Below are 23,837 nucleotides of genomic sequence, written 5' to 3'. Positions count from 1 at the left end.
AGTAGTATTGCCATACCAGTTACCTAATTCATTCTCTCATACTTGCTTGGTCATGTTTGCTACCGAGGAAAAGATCTATTTCTAAAACTTTGTTTTAGGGCTCATACAGCTTTGTATGCAAATAGTATACTTAGGACTTGTAGGATTTGCATCTAGAATTTCAGATTTGTTGGAAAACTTAATTTCTTTATAACCGACTGATTGATTTACATTTACAGGTACTTGAGACCAGAAACTGCACAGGGGATTTTCCTGAATTTCAAACGACTTTTGGAATTCAACCAAGGAAAGTTGCCGTTTGCTGCTGCCCAGATTGGAAATTCTTTTAGAAATGAGATCTCCCCTCGGTCGGGACTAATCAGAGTCAGGTACTGCCCACATTGTTCTTCTGGTAAAATTAGTAAGTGACCTTGGCATTGAATTGGACATGAAAACTGGCTATTCTGCTTCGTTCTTTCATGATTATGTAATTATTTTTATGCTACAAAAAAGCATGTCTTACATTTGTATCTCCAGATGTAACCTCTGGGATGACTGGCAACTGTGAGTAACTAAAGTGAACTGAAGGGAAAGGCAGAGAGGGTGAGGAACTTAAGTCTTAAGTGTCTTTCCTGCTCCAAAATGACCTTTCCCCCTTGTTCATCATGTGTTTGTGATTTTTTTAAACAAATTAAAAAAAATTTTTTTTAAATTGATTTCAGAGAGAGGAAAGGAGAGGGAGAAAGGGATAGAAACATCAGTGATGAGAGAGAATCATTGATCGCCTGCCTCCTGCACACCCCCTACTGGGGATTGAGCCAGAAACCTGGGCACGTAACCTGACCAGGAATCGAACCGTGACCTCCTGGTTCATGGGGTCAATGCTTAACTACTGAGCCATACCGGCCGGGACATCACGTGGTTTGAGGATGGCAAGATGTTGATTATCTAACCCAGGGGTCCTCAAACTTTTTAAACAGGGGGCCAGTTCACTGTCCCTCAGACCGTTGGAGGGCCAGACTATAGTTTAAAAAAAAAAACGATGAACAAATTCCTGTGCACACTGCACATATCTTATTTTGAAGTAAAAAAACAAAACGGGAACAAATACAATATTTTTATTTGCATGTGGCCTGCGGGCCGTAGTTTGAGGACCCCTGATAACCCAAGGCATTTTCTGGCGGTGGTGATGCAAATGAGAGTAGTGTGAGGTAGGGATGGGTGATGGTTATGACAGGAAGATCACTCCAGGACAGCATTGCGGGTTTAGGAGTGTTTCAGTAACCAATTGGTGTTCTTCCAGATATTGGGGGGACGCCTATCTGACAGAGAGGCCAGCTAGCAAGTTTACTACTGTCTGCTCTTGTGTAGACATCCCCTGGGCTCTATTCTAATGACCTCCCTTTGTCAGATGTGTCCAGGAATGTGTGGGAAGGCGAGCAGGCACTATTTAGTTACATTTTCTTTTGGAAACTTACTATGACTTATCTGTTTATGACTTAAGCTTTTTGTGATTTTGATGTATTTTCTCACTGATGTCATCTCTTAGGGCAGTAAATTCTGTATAAAAATTAGGCTATGTAGGTAAACCCAACTTTCTTAGGCTCCGAAACATTTTCTGCGGTCCCACTGCCCCACCCATTTCCGCTCTTCTTTTCTTCCTTGCTATAATTACAGATTCAGTCACAGCATATCCCAGCCACAGGCTCTACATCAAAGCACCCCAGCCATCTGCCTGATCTCATTAGTCCCCCTGACTCCCTCTGAGGAAATGCGCCTGTGTTCTGACCAAACTTACCTTCAGGCCTGTAATCCCTTAGCCCAGTGGTCGGCAAACTGCGGCTCTCGAGCCTCATGCGGCTCTTTGGCCCCTTGAGTGTGGCTCCTCCACAAAATGCCACGTGCGGGTGCGCACATACAGTGCGATTGAAACTTCGTGGCCCATGCGCAGAAGTCGGTTTTCGGCCTGGGCGAGTCTATTTTGAAAAAGTACTGTTGATATTTGGCCCTGTTGACTAATGAGTTTGCTGACCACTGCCTTAGCCTTATCATCTAGAAAGGGGAGACCTCATGGAGGAAAGAGCCTGCACAAAGTAACAGTGACTCCAGTGTGGACCTGTATGTATTTTAGTTTCCATGGCCCCAGGTACATTCTCTGAACTCGACAGGAGGCAGCTGGTAACATCGGCGTTATGTTGATTTCCGTCTCCCGTCTGTGAATGGGATGATCTGATAGCACAGAGGCAAAGACTTTGGCAGCAGATTGTTTTGGGAATCTGGGCAAGGCCCTTACTTTGGTCTGCCCTGCATTTTAGGTGTTCTGTTTCTCAGCCCAGTTCTAAGCTCTGTGAGGTCAGACACTGTGCTTCTCTCTCTTATGTTTCTGTGCACACAGACGATATTTCATAGTTGTTGAAAGACAATCTAGACATAGGTGCTGCATGATTAAATAAGAGATACCATTAAATTTAAAAATAAAGTTCTTTTGCAGTGCATTTCATGTATTTTTAGACCCATTTAAGCAATTCTTCATTACTTCTAAAACATCTGAGATAATCATGAAAGAGCACAAATGTGTGTTTTAAAGAAGAAAGATTTGATTTTACTCATAAAATTATCGTAAAACACTTTTTCCTTCAGTAGCTACTAAATTGACGTTCAGAGGAATCTCTCTGGGAAACCATTGCTATGTGCATATTTATTTCATCATGAAGCAATTAGCTTGATGTTGGCTTGTTCAACTCAAGTCTTACGTCATCTGCCTTGAATAACACTATTTAAGAAGCTGTTACTCCAAAGAAACCAGCTGTATGGTGCCATTATCAGTCACTTACCTATTCAGAGCAATAAAAAAGAAGAAATCAAACTACTCTAAAAGCTAAAGAACAATTTAAATTCACTATTAATTTCCCATTATTTGAAAAGTAAATATTGGGAGCTTGTAAATATCAGACTTAGTAATGCTTTAAGGAAAACTATTTTATTTGGAAGTCCGTTCCATATTACACTTCTCTCTGTGTCTGATTTTGCTTAAATTTTCCTAATTTTTAAAACTATTGCCGAAACCGGTTTGGCTCAGTGGATAGAGCGTCGGCCTGCGGACTGAAAGGTCCCAGGTTCGATTCCGGTCAAGGGCATGTACCTGGGTTGCGGGCACATCCCCAGTGGGAGATGTGCAGAAGGCAGCTGATCGATGTTTCTCTCTCATCGATGTTTCTAACTTTCTTTTTTTTTTTTTTTAAATATATTTTATTGATTTTTTACAGAGAGGAAGGGAGAGAGATAGAGAGTTAGAAACATCGATGAGAGAGAAACACCGATCAGCTGCCTCCAGCACATCTCCCACTGGGGATGTGCCCGCAACCCAGGTACATGCCCCTGACCGGAATCGAACCCGGGACCTTTCAGTCCGCAGGCCGATGCTCTATCCACTGAGCCAAACCGGTTTTGGCATTTCTAACTTTCTATCTCTCTCCCTTCCTCTCTGTGAAAAATCAATAAAATATATTTAAAAAAAACAAAACAAAACAAAAAAAACTATTGATCTGTTCTTTAAAAATTGCTTTTCATTAAAGGTACTTGTAGTTGCGTCTAGTGTCAAAGAAAAAACAGAAATAGATAGTACTTAAAGTGGTAAAAACAAGATTTTTATTCCAGACTCTTGCAATAGGAAAAAAGAGACCACAGTATAGAACAGGGCTCAATTCTCAGGAACAGCAGTCTACCAATATTATCCATACGAGATACGTCCCCAGACCCCAGTGGATGTCTGAAACCAGATAGCACTGAACCCTATATACACTATGTACATACTTATCTATGGTAAGTTTAATTTATGAATTAGAGTAAGAGATTAACAACAGCTCATATAGAATAATTATAACAATATCTATATATATAAAAGGCTAATATGCTAAGTATCCCTCTGACTGTCCGACCGGTCTCTATGATGCGCACTGACCACCAGGGGGCAGATGCTCAATGCAGGATCTGCCCTGACACACACTGGCCATTTACAAAGAAACGGAACCTCGGACCTGGCGCCAACAAAGCAACACTTGGCTTCTCCCGAGTGGGACACAGGCCCCACCACCACCCCGGTGCAACAGCCCACCAAATCACAGCCAGTGCTACCGAGACCCAATGGTGCAAAATGTGGCCCACAGCCCAGCCCTACCCAGAAACAGTGGCTGTGGGCGCCGGGTAATGACGTCATGTAGCAACGCCCAACTTCCTCTCCCTAGCGACTAGCCTCCTTGGAGTTTCTTCAGCCCAGGAACATGACTTGCTTTATAGCCAGGTGCAAACATTTTACACTTTAACCAAATATCTGGGAAGCATTTTCCCATGCCTCATCTCATTTGATCCTCACACAAGTCCTGGAGTAGGTAGATAGGAGACTCGTTGGAATCCTATTTTCTTCTCATTAGCCGGAAAATGGGGATTTAGAAAGTTTAGAAACTGAAAGAAGTAAGAAATGGTGGAACTTGAAAATGACTTCAGGTTTTCTCACTGTGCAGAATATAGTCAGACACTGCTGCAGTTAAATATTTTACCCTCCGTTCTCCCTGCGTGATCTACAATAATAATCTGCTTCATGTTGATATTTACTGCTGTGTTGTTGACAGTTACCTGAAAGAGAAGTTGGGGTGCTTCACTAGGCTGGAAAAAGTTTAGCCATTGAAAGCAGGTCTAATTAAGCAAGTTTATCTCTTTATATAAAGTTCTTGCTGGAACCAATCGCACACATGTGTTTCCATCTGTCATTGTTGATCGTGAATTTGGTTGACACTTCTATTATAGAGAAAGGGCGAATAGTGATATTAAAATAATTCTTCTAATTTCCTTTCAATGTGCACGAATTCGTAAACTGGGCCTCTAGTACTGTAATAAAAGTTATGTGAATGTGGTTTCTCACTGAAAATACCTTATTGTACTGTCCTCACTCTTCTTGTGATGATGAGAGATGATAGAATGCCTGTGTGACGGGATGAGCTGAGGTGAGGTGAGTGACGGAGACATTGTTATGGGACATTAGGCTACTGTAAGGGTGACTTGAACACAAGCACTGCGATACCATGACAGTCGATTTGATAACCAAGAGGCTACAAAGTGACTTGGCAGTAGCATATGCAGTGTGGCTACGCTGGAAAGCGGGATGCTTCAGATCCTGGGCAGGATAGAGTGGGACGTGTGAGATTGCATCTCAGTACTCAGAGTGGCACGCAATTTAAAACTGATGTTATTTATTTCTGGAATTTTCCATTTGATAATTTTAGACCACACTTGACTGAGGGTAACTAAAACCTTAGAAAGCAAAACCAAGGATAAGGGGAGACCACTGTACAGCATGGGCAGGTGGGGATTTATAGCCGAGGAGCAGGGTGGCGGTCAGGGATGGGGATTACTAAGAGGGAACAGCAGGGGTAAGGGGATTCTGGCTGAACTGCCCTGACAGGACTCTTGCTGAAGACAGGCCAGGGCATCAGACGTCGCCTGGGGGATGGTGGAGGAGGAGGTGATCAGATAGCAAGCGGGAATGGTTCTGATTAAACTATCTCAGCAGGATTCTTGCTAAAACTGGATTTTACAAGGAACTGCACAGATGGGCATAGGTCTAGGAGAAGGTTCCAGAGCCTGACTAAAGTTGGGTGAAGTAAAGAATCTTTGTCACTAGACAGAAGGAATTAATATCTGAGAGAAGTTTGATTGTGTTTATTTAAAATACTAAGTGAGTAGTAAAATTTTCATGAATGTGATTAAAATTAACAACCACCTAGACCAGCGGTTCTCAACCTGTGGGTCGTGACCCCTTTGGGGGTCGAACGACCCTTTCACAGGGGTCGCTTAAGACCATCGGAAAACACATATATAATTACGTATTGTTTTTGTGATTAATCACTGTGCTTTAATTATGTTCAATTTGTAACAGTGAAATTGGGGGTCACCGCAACATGAGGAACTGTACTAAAGGGTCGCGGCATTAGGAAGGTTGAGAACCACTGACCTAGACAAATCTAATCCAACTTTTTCTTTTGCCATTCCCTTAGGAAATAATTTTCTGTTTAGTGATGAGATTCCTGTAGTGTGAGGGCATATCATTGTAGAATGAAGTTGAAAATAAGGGCCTTGTTTGTTTTTTTTCTAGTTAAGCATGCAACTTTTGTCCCTTATATTTTTCTTTCAGAGAGTTCACAATGGCAGAAATTGAGCACTTTGTAGACCCCAGTGAGAAAAACCATCCCAAGTTCCAGAATGTGGCAGACCTCCACCTTTATTTGTATTCGGCAAAAGCCCAAGTTAGCGGACAGTCTGCTCGGAAAATGCGCCTCGGGGATGCTGTTGAGCAGGTAAGATTCCATAGGTGACTTAATTTGCCTTATATCTACTCAGGGTTTGTAGCACTTAGCAAATTCTGTGTACTGGATGACAAAGCATTTTATCTTAGCAGTCACTTTATTGTTTTTATACAGTCTGACTATACACTGTTATTACAGTGGGAGCAAATTACCTGAACATGACCATTTGTGGACGACTGGGCTAACATGAAAAAGAATGTTTAGGAGACCCCTTGGAAAAGAGATCCTGGATTGAACTGTGCCTTCTCAGTCCGACTTCTAGCAATATGTACTTCTAGCTACTTTTGGGGAGGCATTTTCACCCACAGAGAGCAAGCCCTCTGGATTTTAAACTCTTCTCTATTACCCATAGCAATTGGGAGAGTCTTACATATAATAGAATTTCTCTAATTATTTGCTTAGAGAAATTCATGAGTGAGAACTTCTCTAACAGTAATGGCTTCCCGATAGTGGAGTGAATTACCCCAGGGAACAATAAGGTTCCTGCCTCTGAAAATATTCAAGTAGAAGCTGGGTGATAACCCGTTGGCCACTTTGCTGAGAAGAGTCCTTCAGTGGGTAGGAGATGGGGCCCGATGACTTCTAAGATCCTTCCAGTACTAAAATGGTGAGATTACATATGCTGTATGGGGCTCACAGATTTCAGTAGCTAAGAATACATTAAAATCCCCTCAACATGTCCTATTACTTTTGTTAATTCAGAAGGAATATATATGTCATTTCTAGGTCATTACTATGAATGTCATTTTTAGCATTGTAGATCTAGAAGGTATAGGTATTAGGCTGAATTTTTGCTAACTCAGTGAGGATAGTAGAAAGATTGTGAATAACCCCATTATTATCATTTTGCTAAGTTGACATTAACCCCTTTAAAAATAGCCACCTACTGGGTTTTGAGATTATTCTGAAAGCTAGATAAATTAGCTTACCTTGTATTTCAAATATTTTTCAGTAGATCATGAACAACTCAATGGAAAATGGCATTCCAAAGTGCTAACGTGTTTTTTCCATCCTCTCTGCTTGCTTCCATAGTTATTTACTCACTTGTTTATTCATTTATTTTAGGGGGTGATTAACAACTCAGTATTAGGCTATTTCATTGGCCGCATCTACCTCTACCTCACGAAGGTTGGAGTATCTCCAGATAAACTCCGCTTCCGACAGCACATGGAGAATGAGATGGCCCATTATGCCTGTGACTGTTGGGACGCTGAATCCAAAACGTCCTATGTAAGTAGTGTGGGATGGTTTTTAGTATGTGATTTTCACACTGTTATCTTAGAAGCATGGATTCAAAATCGCCTTTTGTGTGCTTTATGTCAGAAAGTGAAAGTTCCAATTGTATGCCTCTCCCCCAAAACATTTCATGTTTCTTCTCTAAATCAAACATTTTCTGTAGTAAATCTTTCTGGCTTTGAGGATCTCTGTTGCCAGTCTTCTTTGGTGGTGGTGGTGGGTGTGTTTGTTTTTTTTAACCCTTTAAAAATGTAGAAGCCATTCTCAGCCCCATGGGCCTGGGGTTGTCAGCCCCTGATCTAGATGTTGTTATATGTATTTCAAATGTGTAATGATATGCATATATTATTAGTGGCTGTTATTGATGTTGTTTTTAATATATTCTTTTTTCTTTGTGGCGTTAAGAGAGACTTTCTGTAACCTGTTAGGTTTTTCTTGTTACTTTATTTTCTTCGCAAGCTTGTTTGACATATGTATGCCAAAAGGACAGCAGCAATTAGTTTTGGATTACAGGTGATCATTCCTTTCTTTACATGTTTTAGATTTTCTGGAACTTTTTTCTTTTCAAATCAAACCAAGGAAATATTTTCTGTTTTGTGTGAGGAAAGTTTACTTCTTTTCTCTTTGTCCCATACCAGTTCCCTTTCTTAGTTTGCTTTGACTCTAAGTTCAAGTTAAACCAGACGCAGGTTCTTGCTGCCTCTATTCAGATCCTGAATCTGGCCTGGATTTAATCTTACTTAGTGTTTGTTTATTCATTCAACATTTGTAATTGTTAAGAGCTATATGTCATTCTAAGGGCTTCACCTGTTATCTATGCAATCCTCACAATAATCTGAGGGAACCGAAGTGCTGAGAAGTTAAGTAGTTTGCTCCCCTCTATAGCTAGTGAGTGGTGGAACTGGGACAGGAGCCAGGCTGTTTGACTCCGCCCCACACTCTTAACCATTGTGCTGTGTTACTTTAGTAAACCCTTCTGCATTCTTGCTCATCCTCTTCTGAGTGCCACCTGAGCTGTGGCTGCACCTTTAAGGATTGGGGATCAGAAAATGTGGGCCTAATAAGTCCTGGGGATGTAAAAGGTACAGCATGGTGACTACAGTTAATAATACTGTAGTACATCGTTGAGATTTGCTAAGAGAGTAGATCTTAAATGTTCTCGTCACAAGAAAAAAATTCTGTAACTATTAATGGTGATGGATGTTAATTAGACTTATCGTATATACTAGAGGCTCGGTGCACAAATCTGTGCACCAGGTCTCTAGTATGCATATAAGATCTTTGGTCAATCTCTTCCTGCCTTCCCCCTTCCCCCTTGCCTCTGAGATTCATCAGTCTGTTCCATGTTTCCATGCCTGTGCGTTGAGTGTCTGCCCCCTGGTAGTCAGTGAGTGTCATCGCTAATAGTTGAATGGTTGAATGGTTGCTTAGGATTTTATATATATAGATTGAAAAATTGTGATCATTTTGCAATATATAAAAATAGTAAATCATTACATTGTATAACTGAAACTAATATAACATATGTAAATTATTCCTAAATTTTAAAAAATTAAAGAAAAAATAAATTAAGAAAATGATGTTGGCCTAGGATTGAGATCAGGCTACAGTGTTTTGTGTAAGGTCATTGGAAGACAGGACAAACAAACCAGAAGCTCCAAGGTAACAGAATCTAGAAGAGGGGAGAACGCCTCTGAAAACTTTAATACTTTCTTTCTGTGCCCTTAGTATTTATGTTCTTAAAATAAAAAATAGTTACTGATACTGCTTCTGCTCCATCTTCTCTTCTTCCTTCTCAGAGGCAACCACTGCCCCAAAGTTGCTTACCTTTGTCAGGCATGATTTTGTAATTTTACCTCTTAGTACATAAGTAGGTTAATTCGCATCTTTGGTAAATGATAACCACCAAGTTTATACAGTTAAGCATGTACATTTAAGTTGACGTATTAGTGAATATCATGTTACATGTTTTCAGGTTTTGTTCTTTAATTCCTGTTTTGTTGTTTTGTGTTGCGGTTTCTGAGCTTATATGAGTTTTATATTTGCTCTCTTTATTTCAAGCACCCCATGTGGTAACATGCACTTAGGAAGCTCATGATGGTTGACTTTTCCCAAACTCTTCAAATCAAAGGCAAAAAATAAATATTCATGAGGACTAACTAGATACTTAACTAAAATAAGGCTTTTACCTCTTTTGTTCTTATTCAAATAACAAGTTCTTAAGCATCTTTGAAAACAATTTAGATTGTGCTTTTGAAAAGTATCTTAGGTTTTAACAAGAAATGGAACCTGGCACCCGTGCTGTTATTAAGCTTTACTCTGTGACCTAAACATTGCCTGCTCTTAACTGAGTGTTCTTCTGGTGGGTGGGAAGCAGCCAGCTGATGCCGAGTGGTGAGAGCTATAGACACTTCATCCGAAGAGCGGAGGAGTTTTTGCCAGATTTATTTTGAATCCTGCTCACAAATTTGAAACAAACCTGTTTTTTTTCTAGGTTCACATTTTATAACCACAATTAAACCCTAGAATTTGTTAGTTTAGCCCACATTCACAGCATGACAAAATAAATCTGTCCAGAAAATAACATTTACTTTGTGTACATGTGTGATTTATGTTTGATAGAGTTGTTAGCCGCCTGGTGTGTAAGAGAATCCCCATTTCAAACATTTATAAGTTAGGAGGAGAGATTCTATAATTGAGTCATCCTTGAGTATGTGAAAGAGTTAGTTACAATCTGCATGGGTTTGTGAATGAACCTAAAGTAAGGAATAAATGTTTTTATCTATTCCGTCTTTTTAGGGCTGGATTGAGATAGTCGGATGTGCTGATCGGTCCTGTTATGACCTTTCTTGTCATGCGCGAGCCACCAAAGTCCCACTTGTAGCGGAGAAGCCGCTGAGAGAGCCCATATCCTTTATAGTTACTTCTCAACTCAGGACTGACGCGCGAACATCTCGCAAGTAGACAAGTCCAGCTCTGTACCTTGTTCCTGTGGATAAACGGAGGTGTTTGATATTGGGGCAATACTTAAACCTATTATTTCATCCATTACTGCTACGTTCCTATTCTCTCTACTTAAAATCTGACATGTGCCCACTCAGTGTTTGGTTTTTAAAAGAAGTATTTTAAGAAAAATGTTCTAAATATCTTTGAGGGCATTTCAGCCATTTCCAAAATGCATCATTTCTCCACACCTGCACCTACCGACATGCTCTTTGCATAAAGAGTACCTGGTGAATACATTTTCTAACAAAAGATGGGTGCCATTTTATGGTAGATAAAATAATAATTGAGCTTACTTGTTATGTTAATCAGCACAGTAGGAATTTCCTTCCTTTACCAGACAGTGAAGTGAGCTGATCTTAGGGCTGGTGTTGGGACGTTTTAGAAATGTATAAATTATTATCAGAAGTTATGTTATGTGTCAGCTTCTATTGCTGTTTGGACAATATATTCCTGTAACTTTGAAAAAAACTCTACTGATGGTGTTTACTTATTTTGAATGATTTTGTGGTTCTCAAGATCATTTTCTGAAATATTGAGGTAGTTCTACAATTTTGGATTCCTTGACTACTTCATACAAAACAGTCAACGTTGTTCAGTTTGAACCCAATAAGGGAGCGATTGGTAAGGCGTATAAGAAGGATGCGAAGCTGGTGATGGAGTACCTTGCCATTTGTGATGAATGTTACATTACAGAAATGGAGAAACTACTGAATGAAAAAGGGTAAGATTTAAGGCGTGTGCTCTACATGGGCTCCAGGCAAATACGTCCTCTCTGACAGGTTCTGAAGGTTAGGGTGAGGTTACTGTCTTTATAAATTCTTTGCAGGTAAGTGCTATCTCTGGCTACTTTTAAAGGACTGAGCTTGCCAAGATTTAGGTACTGTTGCCAGAAATAGATTTGAAATGGACTACAAAGATTCCCCCCACCCCCACCCAATAACTTTTTTAGAGGAGACTTGTCCAAGGTAGTGACTGAGGAAGGATTAGAAACCATATCTGCCTTCAAGTCAATGCTCTGTTTTTGAACTTTGGAGTAGTCTCTGTAATTGTTTTAAGCATAAATGAAAAAAAAATATAGTAGAGAAGAATCTTTAAAGGAATACAACAAAATCCAACACTAAAGAGTATAAAATTTACTATGTCTGAAAAGCAATAAAAATGTGTAGACATATGAAAATGTGACCTATAATGAGGAAAAGAGTCAATCAAAGGAAACACCCAGAAATGACAAACATGATGGAATAAACACATAGGGTCTTAAAACAATTATAAATATGCTTTATATGCTCAAAGACGTAAGGGAGCACGTGAGCTTATGAGGTGAGAGATGGAAATATATATGGAGAAAGAACCAATGAAATATCAAGAGGCGGTATCTCAAAAACTCACTGAGTGGGGTTAACAGTGGATTAAACATTGCAGAAAAAAGAGTATGGAACTCAGTGTAGCAATAGAAACTATTAAAAATGAGGCATAGAAAGAGAGACTGGGAGAAAAAAATGTCCTTTGGGACAATAAGAGAAGTATCTTCAGTCTAACGTGTAATTGTGAGTCACAGGAAGTGTATATAGCGAAAATATCTGAAGATACATCAATAGCTGAAAATTTTCCAAATTTGATGCAGACTATAATAAACCCAGGAGTTCAAGAAGTTCAACCCCAGCAGAATAAGCAAAGAAAGCCACATATAGGCACTTCAGAATCAAATTGTGGGAAACTAGTAATGAATAGAAAACTCTAAAGTAGCCTGGGGAGAAAGGGTTCCTTATATGAAAAGGAACAAAGAAAGGAATGATTGGAGTTCTCATCAAACTCAAGGCAAGCCACAGTACAATAGAATGAAATTTTTTTAAGTGCTTACCGACAAAAACCCTAGACCCAGCAAAAATATTCTTCAAAGATGAAGAGGAAATGCTTTCAGACAGACAAAAGCTCAGAGAATATATTGTCAGCAGACCTACCTGCAAAAAATGTCAAGGAAGTTCTTCAAGCAGAAGTGTGGAAATCTCTTCAAGCAGAAATGTGGAGATTTAAGTTTACCCAAAGAAATTAAGAGCTCTAGAAATGCTAAATACATGGGTAGATATAAATGACATTTTCATTGCTTTCATTAAAATGATATTTCTTAATTTCTTTAAAAGATAATGCACTGTTTAAAGCAAAAACAATAACAATGTGTTGTGAAACTTACAACATATATATAGAAGTAAAATGTATGCCATCAATAGTTCAAAGGATGAGAGTGATGCATTGGGAATAGAACATTGTAAGGTGTACCAGGTATATTATAAGTGAAATGTCATAATATTACTTGAAGTAGCCTATGATAAATTAATAAAAGTACAAAAAGTAAATTTTAGAGCAATTTACTGGAAAAAAAACGCATAAAAACCAAAGGGATATAACTAATAAACCAATAAGGGACATAAAATCTCTATATATAAAAGCCTAAGCGACCATTATAACCGAAAGACCAGAGCGACCGGACGACTGGCCAGTAGCTGTGACGCGCACTGACCCAGACCTTGCTGCTGGGGCCCTGACAGCTCCGAATCTGGTTCACCCGCACCCCGGACCCAGACAGGAGGGAGGAGGGAGCCCGATTCCTCATGGAATCAGCTGTTGGTAAGCTTGCTACTGGGTCTAACCTCCTTAGGTCCCTCCCTCCGGCAGGCCAGCCCCAATCGCCGCCCGGCCCGAGGGACCTGTGCAAGAATTTGTGCACCAGGCCTCTAGTAGAATAATAAAATATACTCTAGAAGAAGACAGAAGAGGAAAAATGAACAAAGAACAGATGGAACAAATACAACTCATGAGTTGGTAGACTTAAACTCAACAGTATTGATAACTACACTAAGTATAATGATTCAAATCAGCAATTTTCAGCCAGTGTGCCACAAGAATTTGTAAGACATGCAATACCTGACTGACCTCCCTTAAATTGTCAAATAAAAAAATGACAACAGCCAACACAATAGCATTCTAGTATGAATGCCCTGCCTTAAACCATAAATATATAGGTCATACAATAGAGTTGCATCTTATTAGTCACGTAGCATAATAAGGTTGTATCTGATTGGTTAATTCTTGGTACCAGAAATCTTATACACAAGTATAGGCACCTGATTTTTTAAAAAGTCACTTTGGAGCAAAAAGGGTAGGTAATTACTATTACTAATTATTATTATTATTATTATTTGTAAACCAAAATATACCTTTGTTGGTCAGGTTAGTAAAAATATACTTTTTGGTGTGCTGCAGAATTTTAGTAATTAGTTTATGTGTGCCATAAATAAAGAAATGTTGAAAATCACTGATCTATAAACACTTAAATCAATAGCCATGGTCAGACTATTTAAAAACTTCAAGACCCGATTAAATGCTGTTTATAGGAAACTTACTGTAACTGTAATACACAGTAGGTTTAAAAAAATGTTCCCATGTAAACATTAATCTGAAAGTTGGAGTGGCTCTATTAATATCAGGCAAAGTAAACATCAGAACAAGGAAAATTACCAGGGGTAGAGTTGCATTTCACAATGTTAAAGGGTCAGTTCATTAGGAAGGTGTATCACCTCTAACTATATGCAACTAAAAACAACCTCAAAATGTGTATGGCAAACTTGACAGAACTAAAACGAAAAATAGACAAATCCACAATTATAGTTGGAGATATTTTCACCCCTTTCTCAGTAATTGTAGAGCAAGTAGACGAAAGTTGAGGATCACTATTAATTTAATGTCAGTTATATAATGTCTAAAAACCAGAATACACATTTTAAGTACACTTCAAACACCGTTCATACTGTTTTAAAATATATTTATTAATTTCAGAGAGGAAGGAAGAGGGAGAGAGAGATACATCAATGATGAGAGGGAATCATTGATTGGCTACCTCCTGCATACTCACACTGGGGATCAAGCCTGCAACCAGGGCATGTGCCTTGACCAGGAATCGAACCGTGACCTGCTGGTTCATAGGTCGACGCTCAACCACTGAGCCATGCAGGCCGGGCTTTCATACAGCCCTCCAGCTAAGGATGAATTTTGCATTTTCAAAGGGTTGTTTAAGAAAAAGAATACAAGGGACTGCATATGGCTTGAAAACCCTGGAATATTTTATATCTGGCCCTATACAGAAAGTTTGCCAACAACTGTCATAGACATTAGGCTAAGTGAAAGAAGTCTTACACAAAAGATTATATGCGAAATCCTAGGAAAGACAGCGCTAGCTTACAGTGATAGGAGGCACAGCAATGATTAACTGGGGCTGGAAGGGATTGAGATAAGGGACGGGGGCCACCTCTGGAGCGATGGTGGTTGCAGTGCTTGTATATATCTGTCAAAAGACCTATTCCAAGATGAGTCCCTGTAAGTTAAGAATACAGTTATCCATTTCAAGTCTCACTAAAACGGGCATAGATAGATCACTAGTTAGATATTATCCACAAATGAGACAGTTTCCTTTTTTAATGATTCTCAAATAATGGCTTTCTCCTTGCTTATTTCAGCTTGTTAATAACCATTACCTACTCTATAGTTGTGGAGTGGGATCTTTAATGCACACGCACAGACTTCAGACAGAATGTACTGTTGGAGGGGGTCGGTGAAAGTCACTCATGTAATCATGAGATCATCCCTGCTAGAAACTAGCAGAACCCAGTGCAACCTGTGTCAGCCTCACAGCTTCAAAGACAACCACAGGGGGCCTCTCTCTCCCAGCACTAAGCTGCTTGTGAGAGACCCTACCTGATCTTCATAATGGGAGGAAATGCCTCATGAGCGCATTGTAAAGGTGAAGTCTTCTAGCCCGAAGCAGAATGGGTGTATCTCAGGATGGGAACATACTGCAGCCAGTTATTTGGGGACAGAGGGATAATATATCGACATATCAAACAGAATCATTCAACTTTTAGCTGATCTTCATCAACATAAATGTCAAAGTTTATTTGGGAAATAGAGTGGGAGTTTTAAGATTACTTTGCACAATGACAAGCTGGTCATTCTTACATTTGTTGGGACAATAAAGAGAACAGTGGTCTTTTGTCAGCAGGCCTGTGTTTGACAAATTTATTGTAATTATTCCAAAATTGAATTTTTAAAACATTGTTTTTGGTTTTACCTTGATCTCAGAACCAAAGGAATTGGTTATTAAGCCACTTACAGAATTTTATAAAACTAGTCCTATTTTGGGGTGCCTCCCAGAATACTATTTGATGCCTTTGAATAATACTTAATTTGGTGTTTCTTATGAAGTAATTTAAGCTTGGCTTCAGCTATTCTATCCAAGAGTCGACTAAGTTGTATTCCACTTGAAATGGAAAACAGGTAGTGGTCTGTAAAGCTCCTTTGCATGAAGGCACAGGGATGCCTGTTTTCACTAATATGTAATGTTTCTTTGTAGGGAATTCACTATTGAAACTGAAGGGAAAACATTTCAGTTAACAGGAGACATGGTCAATGTGAAGAGATTCCAGAAAACACTATATGGTAAATTCGTAAAAATAATTAAGAAACAAACAAAAAAATATTATTATTCCTTAAAGGTTTTTTTGTTTGTGTTTGTTTTTTTTACTTTTATAACATAACCAGTTTACTGAAAATTTGAAGAGGAAAAATAAATTTTTAATGCCATAACCCTAAGTTTGATGATATGTTTAAGGCATTATCTTGGGCCTTTTTTTAAAGAGCATAATTGTACTCCTACTGGAGAATAATTTATAATGCCACCTTTATATTTCCTATGATCTCGGGTGCATATGAAGAATATCTCTGATTTAAAAGATCTTTTTTTTCTTTTTTATTTTAAGGAAAGGTGCTTTTGTTTCCTAAGCAAAAGAGGGATTTCACCCCTTCTACTTTTTTTTGGCAGATTAACTTGTTAAACTTCACTTAGTGATCTTTAATGCTTTTTTTAAAAGCCAAGGCAGTGACTTTTTTTAAACAGAACAAATTCTGTGAATTTGGGAGCAAGTATTTTGGAACTTATGAGGATGCTATGGTTTATGGTGGCTGCATTAAAACTCCTGGGAGCAGGGAGTGGTGGGTAGGGGAAGCTCCTGCCAGGGAGAGAGCAGGCCTGCTTTTCCGCTGTGCCTGGCCTGCTCTGGGGCCAGGCCTCAGGGAGCTGGGCAAGCGGTCTGAAGTGGTAACAGTGAGCAGGGGGTTCTTCATGGCCTGGGCTACTTCGTCACCGTCCTGTAGCTGGTTCAGAGCCATTGCTCGCACGCCCCGGAAGGATGGGCCGAAAATGCCTCCATGATGTTTCTAAAATGATATTCTTACTCTTTATCACAGACAAACGAAACAGGCTCTTCTTTCTTTCACATATGTGAGTTTTTAGGTCTAGTTACCTCATTTTCCCTGCAGCGTAAACTCTCCAAGGTTAAAGTCAGTTAGTTACCTTAGACCTGGACAGTGCGTAGCCTGCTGTTTTTCTGATGAGTACATTTCCTGTGGGTCCTACAGGCACAGCCTCCCCTGTGGGAGATGCTGTGGGCCCTGCTGAATGTCTTTGAGTGAGTGCTGATCCCTGAGCACACTTCTCTCAGGGCCTCCTGACCCCAGAACCTTGGACACGCAGGGGCAGTAACTTGGCTCTCTCAAAGACTTCTCATCCACATCGCAAGATGGGAAGCAGACCAAACAGACCACTGGTACTCGTGTGTGTAGGAATCATTCTTGTTAATTTTGCCAGCTGTCATGATAGATTGTTCATCCCAGCAAAATCTTACAAAAGCTCTAGAGTTTTCATACTTTCTTCATAGGCAAGGCGGACATTAGAGTGTAGCCGCTATTGTTCATAGCTGACCAACTGGGGAAGAAGTACCTCGGGGCCTTGTTTCACTTCTGTGCTATATAAACAACTAATGAAATTTGATGAAGTTGTTTTTCATTCCACCTTTTTCTTGCAGTGGTTCTCAACCTTCCTAATGCTGCGACCCTTTAATACAGTTCCTCATGTGGTGACCCCCAACCGTAAAATTATTTTTGTTGCTACTTCATAACTGTAATTTTGCTACTGTTAGGAATCGTAATGTAAATGTCTGATATGCTATATGTGTTTTCCGATGGTCGCGACCCACAGGTTGAGAACCGCTGCTTTAAAGGCCTCACGTTTCCTACCAGCAAATAGTTCTCAGGGATGTGTCTTTATTCTGATGTACAGAATCAATCAAAATTCATCTAGACGAGAGAGAATTTTAGTGCTAATGAGGATTACTTAGCGAGGCCCTGAGATGCGTCACATGGGGTTTCAGAGAATGTTACTGAGTTTCTCTCTCTTGCAGTGGAAGAAGTTGTCCCGAATGTAATTGAACCCTCCTTCGGGCTGGGCAGGATCATGTATACAGTATTCGAACATACATTCCACGTGCGCGAGGGAGACGAACAGAGAACGGTAAGCTGTCCCGCACATGTGTTTTCTCTGACAAGGCCAGAAATGAAACTGGCTGACGTATGTGAGTAAGACTGAGTGACCAGTTAGCTGCTACTACTCATCTTTGTGTAACTGTCCACAGAGCAATGCACTGCCTCATGTTATTTCGTTTGAGCTTCAGGGTGTGCGGGTTATTCTTGATGCCACTGTTTTAGTTGCTTGGTGATCTCTAGCCTGAGACACAACATACCACTTTGAGGGAACTATCTTTGTTGCATCAATGGAAGGAATGATACTTTCTGGATATACTCACGTTTTCAGAGAATTGGAAAGGAAAGAATGGCTCTTAGAATTTGGCCAAACCAAGAAACTATGTCTGCACGCATAAAGCTATTAAGGGAACCTTAAAGGGCATAAAATTGTCTGGGGTGCTTTTGGGGTAAAGACATAAATTCCTAGGTTCTTTCAGGGATACTGATTCACTAGGTCAAGGGATCTGTGTTTTGTTATAGGAGCCCCAGGTGATTTCAGTGTGGGAGAGTGACAGATCTTAAATTGGGCATTGGCTTTTGGGGGATAGCCCTTCCTGTCATCCAAGCATTGCTAACGATCAGTATTTATAAGAAGTCTTTGTTAACTTCGTAAGTTTCCTTTCGTTCTGCTGTTTCTGAATCGCTGCCCTTGTCTGCCACTTAATCCCTTCACTTTGCCTTCCTTCACCTTCTCACCTCACCTCTGCCTGCGGAAAGTATACTCCTTGATTTATAGCAGACGCTCAGTCAGAGGGAGAATGGCCAGAGAAGAGCAGCTATAAATGTCAAGTTAACTGAGAGGAAGGGTCTCATCTACATGACCATTCATTCTAAAGCTGATGTGTGCATCATGTTGGACATCGACTCTTTCTGGGACATTTAACCTTAAAGAATGGACCGATGAGCTCTTGGTGCCAGTATTGTACATCTGACATACTTACTATTGGCAGTAGGTAGCTATTAAAGTCGCCATTGTATTCTCTGCCCTAAAGTTGCATCTTCATTTCCTGACATTGACGGAGCAGCTTTTCATTCATTCATTCAGCAGACAGTGGGAGTAAGGCTGACACCAGGCCTGCTGGCTGGGCTCCTCCAGCAGGGATGACGTCCGTAACGGAATGTGCTCTTTGCAGATGTCAAGTTTGCTTCGAGCTTTTCTGTTTATTTTTAAATCGGTTTTTAAAAGGCCTTTTAGCTGTTCCTTTGAATCTAACAATATTGATAAAACTAGAGTTCTGGTAGAAATGTTGTAAGGGCTAAGCCAGAGGAAATTAGAGACAGCTTTTTATGAATTGCAGAGATTCCTGTCATGAAGAGACATTTGATTAGGCTGTGGGAAGCCAAAAATGTTTTAAAATTACTAGCACGTAGTTCCTAACCCATTTTCCTAAGGCTTTGGTATAAAAACATTGTCAGTGAGATAACATTTTTTCCAGGAAGGCAGGTCCCCGTTTCTCTCTCACAAATAGTTGTCACAGGTGGAGGCGAGGAGTCGGACTTGAACATGTGATTGCGACAGCTGCAGCCCTGGAGTCCGGGACTTACTCCCCATGGGTGTTCACTGTCGCTGGGCATCAGAATTTGATTAGGTTTTAGGGTGGGCTGCACTGGAACCTGTGTCATTTATTATTTTTATGGGACCTATTCATTCTGAGTTTCATATTCTTAACTTCAGGCAAACCTTTTGTTTAAATATTACTTAAGAACCCGTTTCTAACCCAGAAAGGCAGGCGAGTCTGCCTTCCACAGAATATTCTCGCTTTCTTTCCCGTCTGAGCACCCCGCAGCCTGTTCAGGAGCGGTGTGAGGGGCTGTGCTTTTCCTGTGGGGTTACAGAGCATGTTTGTTTGTTTCATATGACTTCCTTTGGAAGGCAGCTATGCTCACCGCTACTCCACCAACGCTGCGACATGTTACTTCTTTTGGACATACATTTGTGAGCTGATTAAACTTCCTGGTTTTACTCGGTCACTAAGGCTCATAGATCGCCTGCTGAAACGCTTTAAGGACAGAATGGGGCCCTCCCACTTATTATTTGGTGATTTGAAGGGAGATTCTTTAGGGATCTCCACAGAAAGAGGGAAGGCTGTAAGGCTTTTTGTTGGTTTTTAGAAAGAGGAGGGGAGAGGGATAGAAACATCGATGAGAGAGAAACATCCCTGATCGGCTGCCTCCTGCAGGCCTCCTTCCGGGGATCAAGCTTGCAACCCAGGCATGTGCCCTGACCAAGAATCAAACCAGTGACCTTTTGGTTCTTAGGCAGATGCTCAACCACTGAGCCACACCAGCCAGGTTGTAAGGCTTTTTATACATTTCCAGAAAATTGGCATCTTCTGTGGTGGCTTTGAGAGTGCTTTCCCATCATTTAACTTCCACAGCGGTGAGGCCCGTGGAGCAGGTGGGAGAGACCTGCTGTGTAGATGGCGAGACTAAGGTCCAGAGAGAGCGCTCAGCTGAGTGGTCCGACTTCAGAGCTAGAAGCAGACCTTTCTGGTCTGTTCCGGTGAGCCTGCTGCTCTCTTCCGTCACGCTGCTTTTCCTAGTGTGTCCTGGTGTTTTGATAGTGAAGTTTGGACAGTAACATTTAGATTTTTATAAACTAACACATTTGTATTTCTCTCATCTAGTTCTTCAGTTTCCCGGCGGTGGTAGCACCATTCAAATGCTCCGTCCTTCCACTGAGCCAGAACCAGGAGTTCATGCCATTTGTCAGGGAATTATGTAAGCAAATCCAATTGAGCAACCTTCATGGGAACCCTGTCGAGACTGAATTTTAAGAAGTGTTTTTTTAAGAAAATAAAATCCCAGTGGTGCTAGCCTCTGCTCTTATTTCTGAGAGAGAGTGTGCTTGCTCTGGAGGTTTCCTCCTAGTGTTTGAGTGAGCAGAGGTGGGGCCAGGTGTCAGACTGAGAGCAGCCTTGCTTCTCCAGCTCACTTCCTAGGGGTCTCCAGCCCCTGAGCCCCCAGCACCGACAGGCGCCTTGTGGTCTCTGGTGCAGCTCACTCACTTCGATGTTGGGAAACGGAGAGTTCATTGAGCAGCTTGGGGTCCTGCAAGGGGAGGTGCTGGAGTCGGGACTGGCCTTGGCCGTGGATTCTGATGCTCGTTCCCCACCCGGCAGCTGTGTGAGGTGCGAGTGAGAGGTTGGGGTCCAGCAAGGGACTTACTCAACTTTGGGATTTTTCTCTCTGTTGGGGCTGTAACTTAATTACTCTCCTGCCTTAGTTCCTTTTATAAGTTTCCTCAACTTGTAAGTCAACATTTAGATGACACTGGCTCTCCATTATTTTATTTTGAATTTGTTTAATTGCTTTTGGATAGCGGAAGCCCTCACCAGGAACGGCGTCTCCCACAAGGTAGATGATTCCTCTGGGTCCATCGGGAGACGCTACGCCAGGACTGACGAGATCGGCGTGGCTTTCGGCATCACCATTGACTTTGACACCGTGAACAAGACCCCGCACACGGCCACCCTGCGGGACCGGGACTCCATGCGGCAGATTCGAGCTGAGGTGCCCGCCCTCCCTTTGGTCATGTAGCCTGAGAAATATGTGCTGGTTCCTTCTCGTTTGAGCTGGATGTTGATGCTCCCCTTTCCTTTTTTCTTTTTAATTTTAATCAGGCTTATAGCAGACAGAGCACAGATTCCCAAGTCCCCTTGGTTTCATTATGAAAATATCCATGAACACATCTCTAATGTTTTATAGCCATTTGGTTCGCTCTGGGCTCATTCTCCGGCAGTTTGCTTTTATAGTTGTTTGATTATTTGGGCAAGAGAAATAGAATCCCAAGCGGTTGTTGCCATAGCTTTATTGGCAGGCTTTGAGGGACTTGGACATTTCTATATAAATGTATACATGTGCGTGTATAAATTTTCCCATGTTAACCCATTTAAAACAGTGCATATGTCTTAGTAATTTTACTTAATGAGAAGGTAGCAGTGGAGACAGGAGAAGTACAGGGGGGTGGAGGGAGGGAAGAGTGGCCACCTTAATTGACAGCCACCTGGCTAATTTATTCATCTTGAGGAGGCTTTTATTTAGAGCCTGGTAATCGCTCAGCCTGATACAGAGAGCTAGCTAGGCGTGGGGAAAGCAGAGGGAAAAGACTGCTTTTCCCAGAGGACATTACAGTCTGGTTCGGAAGTCTGGCTTGTCCTTTTACAAAACCAGGTCTCACTCCTCTAGACCTGCATTCCCATTTGTCAGTGGTTCTCAGAGGCTGGGCCTGGGCCAGCAGCATCCACATCACCTGGGAGCTTGTTGGATGAGCAGAAGCTCCTCCCCAGACCTACTGAATCGGAAGCTGGGGTGGAGAGGGCTGTGGGGGGGAGGGGCGGGCAGAACTGCTCTATGGAGATCTCCAGGGTGTCCTGGGGCTCAGGGTTGAGAAAGGCTGCTGCCTGGCAGCCAGTGTGTGCTTATGGCTGAGGAACACGCTGGCCCCTGAGCTGGGGCTCTCCAGTGTACCAGCCTGCCCTGGCTCCCTGAGTGGCCTCTGGGTGACCCCTGTTCTCAGGGTTAGATTTGACACACATGAGGTCACTGCATGCGACACAGAGACTTGGGATAATGAAGGAAGGCTGTGTGGGTGAACTGGGTTTTGTGGGGCTTGGCAGGCGTTCTGGGCTGGAGGGAGGTGAGGATGGGTAAATGAGGCGGCTGCAGAGGGCAGGACAGGAAACATCCTGTGGGGACTGGTTTCTAGTCACTGTGAAACACTGGTGTGGCTGCCAGGGTTCCTGAGTTCAGGGTGACCCTTTCTGACAGTCTGATCGAGTTGGTTAACTCTTGGACTTCTCTTCCCTTTTACCCCAGGTCTCTGAACTGCCCAGTGTCGTCCGAGATCTGGCCAACGGCAGCCTCTCGTGGGCCGACGTGGAGGCCAGGTATCCTCTCTTTGAAGGGCAAGAAACTGGTAAAAAAGAGACAGTGGAGGAATGAGGACAATTTCAGCAACTTTTGACCACTTGTGCTAATAAAAAAATAACTCTTATCATGTCCACTTTACAAAAAGCAGCCTTGTGATTGCTCCGGGGACTGCATTTTATCCTCAGCGGCTGCCTGATCTCGCCCCACAATTAAAGTTGGAGGAACTCTGAACAGTCTTGTCAATTTGCTCCTGCTTCCGCGTCCTCGGCAGAGCTGTTGCTCCCACTGGGGACACACGCTCATAGCTTACTGTTAAACAGAACTGATGCTTTTTTATAATTAGCCTTATTGGGGATAATTTACATGCCATAAGACTCAGCTGTGTGAAGTGTGTAATTCCATAATGGTTAGTAGATTTACGGTGTGCAACTGCCACCACACTCGGATTTTAGGACACTCCCCTCACCCCGAAAATAAATCTGCACTCAGTTCACTCCGCATTCCAGCCCAAGCAAACACTTGGGTACTTTCTGTAGATGTCTTTTCTGTTCCTTCTGCTTCTGAGAAAGTGATGGCATTGTGCTGAGGAGGCAGCATGGATGCCTGTGGGAAGGCCCAGGTGGGGCGGGGAGCAGAGAGCAGGAGGAGGAGGTGTTTTGGAGGAGGTGGGGAGCAGGGCTGCCACCGGAATGTTCTGCGGACACAAGTCTTTGCTCTTTAAAGTCTCCAGGAGGTGGTCTGTGGGCAGGAGATGCTGTGGCCTCCCCAGTAGTCCTGGCACTCACTGAACTCACTGAGCCCATCCGTCTTACCTGCCTCAGTGACTCTCGGCCACCACAGTGTCTGCCTTTGAGTTGCCTGAGGGCCTTCACTTCTATTACATTTTTATGGAACACTCAGAGCACAAAGGGTTATTTGTTAGGAAAACAATTCCAGGATGTGGGAATTTGTACAGGTCTTCATTTGCAGAGTTGA

At 41.7% G+C, this 23,837-nt stretch overlaps 1 protein-coding gene across 2 annotated transcripts in view; it reads left to right on the top strand.

Annotated features, from left to right (window-relative positions):
* Nucleotides 1-23,093, top strand: part of GARS1 (glycyl-tRNA synthetase 1) — a 34,807-nt gene extending 11,714 nt beyond the window's left edge. For both annotated transcript variants that reach the window (XM_036327708.1, XM_036327709.1), the window contains 10 exons: nt 219-368; nt 6,167-6,329; nt 7,404-7,568; nt 10,374-10,481; nt 11,156-11,301; nt 15,985-16,070; nt 17,870-17,979; nt 20,618-20,711; nt 21,313-21,503; nt 22,809-23,093. In XM_036327708.1, the coding sequence (XP_036183601.1) occupies nt 219-368; nt 6,167-6,329; nt 7,404-7,568; nt 10,374-10,481; nt 11,156-11,301; nt 15,985-16,070; nt 17,870-17,979; nt 20,618-20,711; nt 21,313-21,503; nt 22,809-22,934 (1,339 nt within the window). In that variant the 3' untranslated portion in view covers nt 22,935-23,093. The remainder of the gene's footprint in view (nt 1-218; nt 369-6,166; nt 6,330-7,403; nt 7,569-10,373; nt 10,482-11,155; nt 11,302-15,984; nt 16,071-17,869; nt 17,980-20,617; nt 20,712-21,312; nt 21,504-22,808) is intronic.
* Nucleotides 23,094-23,837: the final 744 nt, after the last annotated feature.

This window comes from Myotis myotis, unplaced genomic scaffold, assembly GCF_014108235.1.
Source record: "Myotis myotis isolate mMyoMyo1 unplaced genomic scaffold, mMyoMyo1.p scaffold_m19_p_11, whole genome shotgun sequence".
Classification (NCBI taxonomy): domain Eukaryota; kingdom Metazoa; phylum Chordata; class Mammalia; order Chiroptera; family Vespertilionidae; genus Myotis; species Myotis myotis.
Note: the sequence above shows the minus strand (reverse complement) of the source record. Positions and strands in the feature narration are given on the sequence as shown.